General features: G+C 36.9%; 1 protein-coding gene across 1 annotated transcript in view; it reads right to left on the bottom strand.

Moving 5' to 3' along the window:
• Positions 1-2501: 2501 nt before the first annotated feature.
• The window catches only part of ENPEP (glutamyl aminopeptidase), a 73811-nt gene continuing 63866 nt past the window's right edge, over positions 2502-12446 (bottom strand). Inside the window, exons 18-20 of the mRNA XM_014839058.3 lie at positions 11772-11912; positions 4347-4425; positions 2502-3311 (exon numbers count right to left, since the gene is read on the bottom strand). Of these exons, the coding sequence (XP_014694544.1) occupies positions 3159-3311; positions 4347-4425; positions 11772-11912 (373 nt within the window). The 3' untranslated portion in view covers positions 2502-3158. The remainder of the gene's footprint in view (positions 3312-4346; positions 4426-11771; positions 11913-12446) is intronic.

Here is a 12446-nt window from a genome sequence, read left to right as displayed (position 1 = left end):
GGGAACCGAACCCAGGCACTTGAAGCAGAGCCTGCCAAACTTAACCACTAGGTCACTGGGGCTGGCCTGAGCTAGTAATTATTTTTTATCTCCACTTTATAGATGAGGAAACTGAACAATAGAGAGATTAAGGGCACTCAACTATCAAGCTGTTGAAATTCAAACCCAGGTCACTTGCATTTTAAAGCATGTGTTTCTACTCTAACATAGTGGTTACCAACATAAATTCTGGTGATAAACTGCCAGGGTTCAAGTCCTGGCTGGTGCTGGATAAACTATTATGGCCTTGGGCAAGTTCTGTAACTTCTCTGTCTCAGTTTCTCCATCTGTAAACTAGGGATAACAACAACAACTACTTTATGGGGCTTTTGTAGAGTTTAAATATAGAAATTAACATATGCAAGGTGCTGGTGTTTAAAACAGTGCTTGTTAAAAAAAAAAAGTTTGCCATTATTATTCTTATTCTTATTCTTAGGCAATGTTTTAGAAAGTTCCATGGGTAATTCTACTCGCCATCCTTCTGTACCCTCCTTATTCCCGAGCCCCTTTGAGAATTACTGTTCTAGATTTTTGTTCCCACTTTGCATTTATCTGTTTTGGGGCTAACTTCACGAACATGGAGGGTAAACGGCAGGAATACCACTATTTTAACCCAGCTCTGTCTCACTGCTTCTCAGACCGCCCTCTGCCATCAGTTTTACGTTCATGGTTTATTGTTTAAACTCCTAGTTTAGATTGATGTGGGTGCATAACAATGATCTGGAATCCAGGATGCCTAGAGGGAAGCAGTGATGCCGGCCCTGCTTCGTCCTACATGACCTTGCTGATCACTTCTTCCAGCTAATTCTTTATAGCTGATGCTTTTGCTGTGGTTTAATTTTGGAAACAACATACTGTTTTTTTCCCCTGTGAAAATTGTGACAAAACCAAACAAGCACAGTAGTAAACTCTTCTTGGTATAGACCTATATATTGGTCATCAGCCTTTTAAAAGTCAGATACTGTTGGAGAAGGGCCTGATGGGCTAGTGGAGTTAAATGACAAAGCGTGCACAGCTCCTTTTCATGTGCGGTAAAGAGAACTAAGCAATTCATTCTCAGTTTTAGTGCTTAAAATGGAATGAAACAGAAAGACATGGAATGAAACAGAATGACTTGTAGGCATGTTGAATCTGTTTTGTTTACCATCCCCCTCAAACATATTTTTCTTTTAAAAACTTACTTATTACAGAAAGCAGAAGGATAAACCATCTCACTTCCTTATCTGTCCACTTGAAACAATACAGAGACTTCAAGGACTGTTTTTCTTTTTTTTTTTTTTTTTTTTGAGGAAGACTAGCCCTGAGCTAACATCCATGCCCATCTTCCTCCACTTTATATGTGGGATGCCTACCACAGCATGGCTTGCCAAGCAGTGCCATGTCCACACCCAGGATCCGAACCAGGGAATCCCAGGCCGCCGAAGTGGAACATGCGCACTTAACCGCTGCGCCACCAGGCCAGCCCCATAAAGGGCTGGCTTTGATTGTGGTCAGCCTGAAGTTAGGGTGGTAATCCCCGTGAGGATGGTGGGTTTTTCCTAGTGATTTATGGTGTTACTATGTTTTTTCTTCTGAAGTAATTTAGAATAATATTTTTCAAGTTTTGGTCTGGAAATTTTTTCTTTTTTTTACTATTTTTTTCCCAGCTTCTATTTGAATGTGCCAGTTCCGCTGTGTGGATTGAGAAGCGCTAATTGAGAGACAGCAATAGGAGAGCGTATAAGGTTTGACAGTACTTGGTTAGGGCACATTATTGTGTAAATAAAGTCAAAGCTAAGATTTCAGTTGTTCCCAAGTGCTTCCATTATCAGCACACTGATTTCAAATTATCTTATTCTTCTGAAGTTTCCAAATATAGATTTTCTAGATAATCTAGCGGATTGGAATAGAGTAATTTACCATCTTTTATGCCTATTGGACTTATATTGTGGATCTGCTAGGCATCAAGAGCCATATTAAACATCTTCTTGCCACCAGCTTCGACGAAATTGACGTCTTTAATCAAGTCGCGAATATAAATTTGATCAGTGCTACTTTATACAGATTGGGATCTAAGGGTTTATACGTAAAAGTTCTCTATAAGAAGACAGATCCTCAGATATGCAGAATCATGCTGGAGACATCCATGGGTTTCCTCATTTCACACTTAGATTGCTAGGTGAGGTCAAAGCTAAATTCTAATTCCATTTAGTTTTATGGAATAATCAGCCTTCTCTCTTTCCAGACCAGTTTCCAATTATTTAGCCTTTTTTCTTTAAAATCCACGGAGCAGAGTTAAGCGCTATCTTGCCTCTAATTTCATAGCATATTTGAAGGAGCTTTGTAAGGAATGGAACCAGATGAGAGAGTAGCAAGCATGAAGAAGGCTGGGTTCCTGAATGATACCTGCATCATGCTCGGTCATCTGGGGAACACTGCAGTCATTAGTATTCAAGAGTAAAGTGACACTGGGAAACAATATATTTTTTTCAAGTAATCATTCAATTTTATTTTTAAAAGGAGAGGAGAGTTCTCTTGTTGATTTTATAAGAGCAAAGGCAACAGTCAGCCATTTCTTTGGCTAATTCATGCTATCCTTGAGTAAAATTTAAGTCCGGGTTGCTTTGGTAGGATTTAAAGGAGTAAGACATATGTGAATAAAATGATATTAGATCTGTGTAATTCTGAATAATAAAATAAAGATTAAGATGGTAAGATTGGTCCCTCAAGTACTGGTATTTAAACTTTAAAAATCAGTCAGGAGAGAAGATTAAGTCCCGTTTCTTTGGTACTAAAAATGTACAGCTAAGACCAAATTGTTCTATTTTCACAGATTTAAGACACAAAGTATGATATTTAAAGACATTAAAATGGCTATTAACTTCTCTTCAGTTTGTAAAGAATCTTCTATGAAGTACACTTAGAAGAAATCCCTGAGTACATTAACTACTCTATGAGTATCTTCCTTCATAAACAAAGAGGAATTGTTTGAAAGCTTTGCAAGACACATGAGTAAACACAATGCTTAGCGACAGCGGTATCTATGCATAACGCTTCCTCCATAGCTGGTAAATTAGGCCACCAACTGCTTAATAGGAGAACAATAGATTCACAAAATTAAAATACGATGTTTGAACACATTAACCATTCCTAGATAAATCAAGAAACCATTGTTTTATGGCATCTCTATTTTGTTTTAGCCACTTGATGTTGTTTCTGACTGTTTCCAACACTTGCTCCCTCGGTTGTTCTCCTGCTCCAGCTTCTGGATATTTTTTGAAAAAGCTCTCCATCTATAAAAGAGAAGGAAATAAGAAAGTCATTTTAAGCCCAATAATTCTTCAAGAATTTCATTTTCAAACTGAATTTGTTTTCTTCTTCCCTGGACATTCAGTGTCACTGCGCGACACTGAGATACATCTCTCGGGGCATCATTTCGTTTCAGCCCGTCCCTCAGATTGGCGATGATGACCCAGGACTTTTGGATGCCCGGAGCATGTCAAGCCTTGAGGCTCTGACATACTGGGGAAGGAGGGCCACAAACTAGCAGCTGGCATGTCCATATCTGCTTCTGCTCATTTCTCTATTTTCTGTGCATTCCCCAAGCTGTTCCTGGAAAAATCTGGTCTGTGGAATGATGGCTTTGCTTAGCCTTTAACTCCAGGAGTCTGGAGTATTTTAATATACTTTCAGTTCACTTATTATGGACTCATAAAAAGTCTCTGTTACAATTGGTTCTATACTACCCTTTCCCTCCGAAGCCCTCCACCAAACTCAACCATTGTATCATCTGCTATTTACAAAAATAAGAATTAGTTTGTTTCTTAAGACACAGAAGAATGTTAACATTCCAACATCTAATACACATACATTGAAAATTCATACAATCTCTATGTGTCTACATTAATGGACATTTTTCCTCCCTGGCAATTGAGATCTTTGAAACCTGAAAGATTTGGGTTTAGTTTTGAAACTCCAAGACTATGAATTCTGAAAGGAATCAAATCTCAACCAGCTTATTCCAGGGTTACATTTACCAGGATAGAGGAGACGCTGCGCTGGTAAATGGGGTGGACGCGTGGCACCTTCCAAGCTGCCCAAGGCCTTCCTTTTCTCAGATTTGAAACTTTGTTTCTTGGTTATTTTTATTTTTTTTTCAGTTTATAAAAAAGTAGGTGCATATTTAATTAGATATAAGAATTATTTTTTATCCTTGTCTTCTGTGAGCTGAATAGAGAAAATACCATTTCTACTTTTTTTAAAAAGAAGTTTAACTCTGTTTCTTCCTAGACAAATAGACAAACAAATAGAGAAATTTATCTTCATACCTGCCAGAGCTGTAGCTCCGTGTTGAATGGCTCTGCTATCGTGACGATTCTGCCAAGGTATCTGTCATTGATCGTGTATCTGAAGAGAAGTTGAGGGTAGTATAAGTACCCAGAACTTTACATCTTTTCTCTAGATGCATACATTTTATTTTGTGGGTTTTTTTAAAAAGTAATTTTCAAAGTAAGCAAATAAACACATTTAATTTGAACTAATTCTATCCAGGAGACATTCTTAGTAAATTCTGCACTTCTTCTTGTAAGTTTCACACCCCTTTCCCAGCTGTGGCAGATGCTTGTTGTATTCCCCAAATCTGTCCTCCTTTCTTCCCACACACAGGAGAACCCAGCTAGAGTCCCTCACAGCTGGGTGCAGACGGGGACCCAGTTCCTACGGATGGAACAGGAGCAGAAGTGCTAGGTTCAACTTCCGGCTCCTTCTGTGAATACAGGGAAACTGCTTGCGTAGACTTCCTGTTTTTGTCTCCCTTCCTCCAAATTTCAACCACACAGACGGGATAAGGTCCTAGGCCTCATGGAGCAGAACACCCTCATAAGCTGGAATGCTCCTTTGAGGAGCCTAACCTGAGTGAGAAATTATACTTATGTCCGTTACGTGGCTGCTTTTCTGTGTTTCTGTTACAGCAGAGCGGCTGCATCTCCTCTGTCTTAACTAATACTCTATGCATCTTCCTGCAGGGACAGAAATGTGCATATAGGCTATTTTTTCTGCTTTCAAAAAGCTTTATTAGCTACTTGCATATTTGGGTTATGGTATATATCAGCCTGGCTAAGCAAAGGCACTTGAAGCCAAGTGCAAAGTGGATTTTAGAGATGCTGTTCTATTCCTGTCCCTTTTGCATCTTATCTCTTAAAGAGCAAGAATCAGAAATTTCCTTACAGACCAAAGGATTGTGATACAGGTAAAAATCTCATCACAACTAATCATAGTGCAAGAAAACAAACATAAAAAAATTAGGTATAATATGATCTGTTGGAATGTTGGGGAGGAATAAAAGAAAATATGTTGCTATATAAAGAAGTAATAAACGAGCAGGAGGAGAAACTTGACATTTAAAAATTATCACACAACACAAGCAGAAGCCACAAGGATAAAAAGTGATAGTTTGTTGCATACATATTTTTAAAAGTTTTAGACTAAAAAAAGAACTGCCATAAAATTAAAAGTCAAAATGTATTATTTAGTTGTAATAAAGAGCAAATATTTTCACTATAGAAAGAAGCCTGATGAATTGGTAAGATGGAGAAATATGCCAACATGAAATTAACAAAGGAATGAATCAGGAGTTACAGAAGAAATAGAAAGAAAATGTACCAATGGGAAAAAGTTGCAATGTTCTAATAATTAACCATGATCTTCAGTGTGCTAGGTCCAGTGCTCACTATTTCACAGATTACGTTGACTATTCCATGTCCTTTCATCCTTCATGTCTTCAGTCCTTATCCAAAATGTAAGCCTCTGAGGCATCTACTCTCAATTCTCTCCCGGTAATGTGTATACTTCCTTGCCTCTGACTCAGCCTCCTAGATTTCTCCAATTCTCGAACCCGTCCACCTAGCTCTCTGGAACTATCCCTTTATAGGGAATATTACTTCTCATTTGGAAAATTTTTATTTTCCCACATCCTTTGTAACACCAGGTCAGAAGTGGAGTGAGGGTGCTCATGCCCCCCATAGCTGCTTCCAGGCCTTTCTTCCTCCACTCTCTGAAAACCTCTGTTCCTTCCGGTTATTCTCCCTGTTCTCATTTATGATACACTTTGGCGCCTGACTCCTAGTGTTCCTCTCTACTCCAGCTGTGATTTCAAGGGCCACATGGATGACCCATAGAACATCTTAGCTCCTGTAGTTTCTCGACCTCCTCATGTCCAATGACATTTTCTCCATTCTACCTCTGCCGCTAATTCCTGTGGGCATACCTTGTGACCATCCACAAGTACTGTGCCTCTAAAACTATTAATTTATGCCCCCTCCATGACATAATTTACCTTTCAGTTTCCACTATGACCATTCTTTGACTTTATCTGGATTTCTGGCCCATTGATCATCCCCACCCCTACTTTCTCCTGGACCATCAGGTTTCCCTTTTCTTTCACTTATTTCCTTATATAGTTTAGATCCCATGGTCTACCATTTTCAATCACATTTGCAAGCCCTAAACTTCCTTATTTTTAATAATTTGTGTCTGGCATAACTCCGTGACTCTTGGATGAAATTACCTGCCCATTTTCTCTGTGTTTGTACCAAGTGGCCAAGGTCTGTCAGGGGAGGTCACCCAACTTTCCCCGTATTCTTTCACTATAAATTCATGGATATCAATCTTAAGTGGGCCCTCCACGCTGACAATCCTCCACATTCCCCTGACCAACTCATTCTCTTCCTCTTTGAATTGCCTTTTTCAAGTGTTTTCACTCTCTTACCATCTCCAAACACTCTCCCCCTCTTCCCTTCCTCTCCACAAATATGACCTTGCATTGAATTCACAGAGAAAATACACAGTAGCTCCAACACCTTTTAGCTTACAAACACACAAATATACTTATTTTCCTCCTATTACCTGCGCTTTGGTTTCTATTTCTCTTCACTTTATTAAAAACTTTACTTAAAAAAAATCTTTTTTTCTGTCTCACATTAAACTTCTCATTCTTCACTGAATCTTTCTCATTAACTTTTAAATATGCTAAAGATATTTAAAATATCTTGCATATAAAAAAAGAAAGAAATCCTCGCCTTGATCTGACATTTTCCCTCCTAATATCCTTTCTCCCACTTCCCCATTCATAGCCAAACTTTTCAAGAGATTTCTCTACATTTCTTGTCTCCATCTCCTCATGACTGACTCATCTATTGATTTGCTTCAATTTGGGTTCTGCCCCCATCACTCTAGTGGAAAACTTTCTAGTAGTTACCAGTAACTTTTATGTCAATAAATCTAATGGGCATTTTTTAGTCTTTGATTTACTCAAAGCTTAAGTAGCATTTGACAAGGGACTATAACCTCCTTGAAAGAATTTCCATTTTAACATCTCAAAAGAGACTCAGAGGCATCATATATACCAAACTGAACTCACTGCTCTCCTTCTGCAAACTTTATCTTTTCTAGGGATCCAGGCATTATTCTTGTCACCTCACTTTCGTCTCCCATTTCTAATCTACCACCAAGTTCTAATTGTTGTTCTTATCTCTTCATCTTCACTGTCACATCCATAGTCCAATCCACCACTCTCATTTGCTGGGACTACGGCAATAGCTCTCTAACTGCTTTTCTCAAATTCTCTCTGACCCCCATCTAGGTCTATGCTTTACCTTACCACCAGAGCTTTCTTTTCCAAGTAAAATTGATCCTTTCACTTTCTTACTTAAAACCCTTTAGTGACTTATCATTGCTCATAGAACAAAAGCCCAAATCTTAAGTGAACCTGCAAAGCTAGATCCTTATCTTTCTGCTTTTCTGATAGTAGGCATTCAGCCAGGAATGCTTCACTTCTTGTTCACGTAGTTGATGCCTACCCCTCCTTCAGAACTCAGCCATTGCTTCCTTAGGGGAAGCCTTTACTCCCAACTTCGCTTGACTTGGTCAGTGCCCCCGTGGCCCTCTCGTCGTGCTCTGAACCTCTTCTATTAGTGGTTATTACAGTTGTATGTGTGCATGTACATGTGTGATTCTTTACTTAGTATTGGTCTCCATCACTAGACTTCTAAGCTCCATGAGGACAGAGAACCAGGTCTGTTTCTCCTTATTGTTGTATCTTAATGCCAAGCATAGTGCCTACCACACAAGAGATGCACCACAGTATTTATTGGATGAAAGACTTATAATTTAAAACGAGACAGTAGTTTTCATCTATTGCATTGACAAGGATCTTAAAAATGGCAACACTAAGTATGGGCGAGGGTTGGAAAAATAGACAAAGTTATTAGTGAAATTTTTTCTGGAGGGAATTTCTGCAACATTCATCAGAAATCTCAAAAGTGAACACATCCTTTAACACAGCAGTATTACTTCTAGCATTATCTGTATCCTATGGAAATGTCAAGGACATTCAAAAAGAACAAAGAGATCCAGTTTCAAAGATGTTCGTCACTACATTATTTTTATAGTGGAAAGTTCAGAACAATTCTATTATCCAACAGATGGAGATTGGCTAAATAAGATGCACCTGTACGCTGAAACATGAATGAGCATGAAAAATAACATTGAAGAAGTACACTGAACGTCATGAAAAGACATCCTCAACACGAGGCGATGTGAAAAAAATCAGGTTATAAAACAAAATGTATAACAAGGTCCCATTTCTATAAATAAATACATAAACAGAAAAATGACTCGGGGAAAAACAGTAATGTGACAACAGGAGCTATTTCTAGGTTGTGGGATTATGAGTCATTTTTTATCTTTATTTTTGCTTATCTGTATTTTGTGCAAAACAGTACATACCCATTTTATAAGGAGAAAATGGGAATTTAAAAAAGGAAATCACACTAAGTTGCTGTAATGATATTCTATAGAGTCAAAGAAAGTCTGCTAATTACAGGCAAGAAAACAATGTTTCTCAGTGACCTTCTAGAATTTCTACAATATTCCTCTTCCGTTTTGTTCTTAGTGACTAAAAATTGAAAGATATATTTGGGAACTAGCAATGAATAGATTGAATAGAGACTGCAATACCCATATAAATACTAGAAAAATGTAAGAACAAAATATGTTCATCCCAAGAACCAATATTATATCAAGTGCAGCATTTAAGAGGAAATATGATGTATATTTATCTTACTGATTACTTTTAAAATGAAAATAAGGGCTTAATTATATGAAATATTTTGAAAAATAATTATATGAATCATTTTCTTGGACTTCATAGTTTCATAAGAATTATTACGTTATCCAAAAGAAATTATTTTGATGCACACAAACTTTTAATGAAGTGCTTATTAAATTATTTTGTTTATGAAGTAGTGTTTAAATGGTCTCAGTCATGTCCCATTGACTTAATTTTTCATCCGTAGTCATAAATTAAAATCTAACTTTATCACCCCGCACTACTGACTTATTGAGTACACTCAGTGTAACAGTTTCATCGAAGGGTTTAGTGGAATAAACAAAAAAGCAAAGAATAATTTCTGAAGCATGTTTGGAACTTTGTGGTTAAGTCTCAAACTGGAAAGAACATTAGTGGTGTAGCCATGAGTTGTCATAAAAATCACATGACAACACCTTTGTAAAAAAGCAGCTTAAGTATTTTAGGATGACAATAAATTATTCAGAAATGGAGGCAGTAAAACCGCTCATTCGGAAATCTGGAACATGTTCAAGGGTTTGGAAATATTCGGATAAAGCTTGGCTCATTTCTGTTTAATTTGTCTTATACAGTTTTAATGGGTAAATTCTATTTATTTAAACTAATCATAGTTAGTATTGGGTGTTTTTTTGGTGTGTCTGACATGTGGTTATTATGCAATTTTATGTTTGAGGCTATTTGAAATAATACCTCATGAGAAATAGATCATTAGACTATGAAGAAATATTAAAAGACTTGGACAAGGGTTTTGGAACTACCACTGGAAATAGTTTATCAATTTATTTTTCTTGAAAAAAATTCAGTATTAGATCTAACAGATTTATTTTAAGGCCTGATGTTTATGACTTTTATGCCAAGATAACATCTGTTTTTTTCTACTTCTTAATTTTTTTTTTTTTGAGGAAGATTGGCCCTGAGCTAACATCTGTGCCCATCTTCCTCTATTTTATAAGTGGGGCACCTGCCACAGCATGACTTGATGAGTGGTGCATTGGTCCATGTCTGGGATCCAAACCAGTGAACCCCAGGCGGCCAAAGTGGAGTGCGTGAACCTAACCACTATACCACCGGGCCAGCCCTTTACTTCTTAATTTTTTAAGACATATGACAATGAACTAATTTTTACAAATGAAAAGTGCATTTCAACAGCCATTCAAATAGGCCTTGAGAAATACTCTATTTAATAAACAATAAGGTAATAGCCATTTTATTATACAAAATGAACATTATTTACTTATCTTCTCACAATAATTCAGAAGTAAGCACTATTCATCTCCATAGGTTTCTTGCAGCAAATACCAAAAAAATGTTTTATAGTCTTTTCAATTAAAACAAAATATGCATAAAGGTCATTAGGCATATATCTTTCATAAGGGAAGGTATTATCTTGAATAATGTGAATCGTTTCTGCTGGGCAACAACAGGTTCTCAATAGGTAGATTTATTAATTCTAAACTAAGCATTTCATTGAAACAATTATACACACATGAACAAAACATCACACACACACACACACACACATGTGAGTGCCTATCAATCTTCATAGAGATGGATGAACAGTTACACTGAATTGTTGCAAGAATAGGAAAGGCAAACATTTATTACAAATAGGCAAAAACAATGTAGGGTGTCTTGGTTGAGAGCTAGAGATATATCTGGATCTCAAAAGGATGAGAAATGCGAATGAACGGAATGGCACTCTGGTGAATTGTAGGGCAGGAAAGAGAACAGAAAGCAGTTATCATTGCAGTGAGTATTTCTGATAAGGCAGGCCATCGTTGTCAACCGGGCGGTGCTGATGGGGAGACGAGCGCTTAGGAGGGGATGACAGAGGCTATTTCCTGGTGTGGGGATTACAGATGGTAAAGACGTTTTGATCAATATTTACACATTTACTTGGGACATATAATCTATGTTCTATTTTATACTCTTTCAAAGAAATATCTTTTTAATGGAAACAAGCATTACATTTAGAAGATCAGGACCAAGAATAGCAATATTTCTTCTAAATGGGGTTGAAGAGATAAGAAATTTGGGGAACTCTCTTTCATGGATTTGCTCTTCTCTTGGCCTTGCCATTTTCAATTTTAAAACTGCTATTGCCTGGGAAATAGTTTTCTTTTACGAACTTTTCAAAATACCTAAAGTTTAATTATCTGATCAGAAGAGACAAAAGTTCTCATCCATATAAGCTCAGTAAGATAACAGGGCTCTAATTTGAGCCCAGGTCCAGGAATTCTCATTTAGTTTTCATTAAACATTAATTGAGAACTAAATATGTGCCTGGGCTTAGGGTAGGTACTAGCACAACAGGCAGAATTGTATTAACTTGTTTTAACCAAATTAAAAATAATGCGATTTAGGCGTCTCTCCAGATCTCAGAATTCTATACATCACTTGGAAACGACACTTTCCAGAACAGGAATTACACCAAAAATTAACTAGTATATTGCTTCCCAAGAAGGAAAATACCACAATACTTTACCTCTGATAATAGCCATTTCAGATACTGTATACGTGTCAGAGAAAGCAAAGCAAAGAGAAAAAGAAAGAACTTGTAGATGGTATCAAACAAAGAGAACAACAAACCATTATCTGATCAGCCCACCTGTTGACCAGATAGTCCCAGTTGAGCTGTATCCAGTTCCAGGCCATGCTCTTCCCATAGCTGTTATATGAGATATATCGGATGACTGTGAACACATCCTGAGTTTTAATAACGCTTGAGTCCTTGAGCAAATCCAAATACCTAAGAGAAGTCAAACAGAAAGACAATTCAAAATGAACTTTCAGTGTTCACCCTTAGCTAAATTCCAGTAGTAATTTTCATTCCAGTAATTCAATTCCTGAGGCACCAGCTGACAAAGTTAATTAAATATGATAAATGATAAGACACAATTTAAAATTTCCTAAAATATTTAACCGTTGGTAGAGAACAACCTATGATTCTGAGGACTAATGAAATGTAAATTACAGGAACATTTAAAAATGGAAATATTTTGGAAGTACTAAAAACAATAAAAACAATTTTAACTTTGAAAATATTCATTGCATTTATCAAATAGAAGCATTTTACCCACTTACCTGTTACCCCACTGCGCTAAAGGAGCCAGTAAATTAAGGGAAAGTATGTATATTCTTACTTTCTATAGGATAACAGTTGTCTTATTTGCTCTTCCCTAGATTGTAAGAAACAATCTTCTAATGTAAGATTAGATTAGTTGTCTATAATTATACTACAATGCAAATAAGTCCAAGATAAATTAAGTGACCAAGTCAATAG

Source organism: Equus asinus, chromosome 3 (assembly GCF_041296235.1).
Source record: "Equus asinus isolate D_3611 breed Donkey chromosome 3, EquAss-T2T_v2, whole genome shotgun sequence".
Lineage (NCBI taxonomy): Eukaryota > Metazoa > Chordata > Mammalia > Perissodactyla > Equidae > Equus > Equus asinus.
Note: the sequence above shows the minus strand (reverse complement) of the source record. Positions and strands in the feature narration are given on the sequence as shown.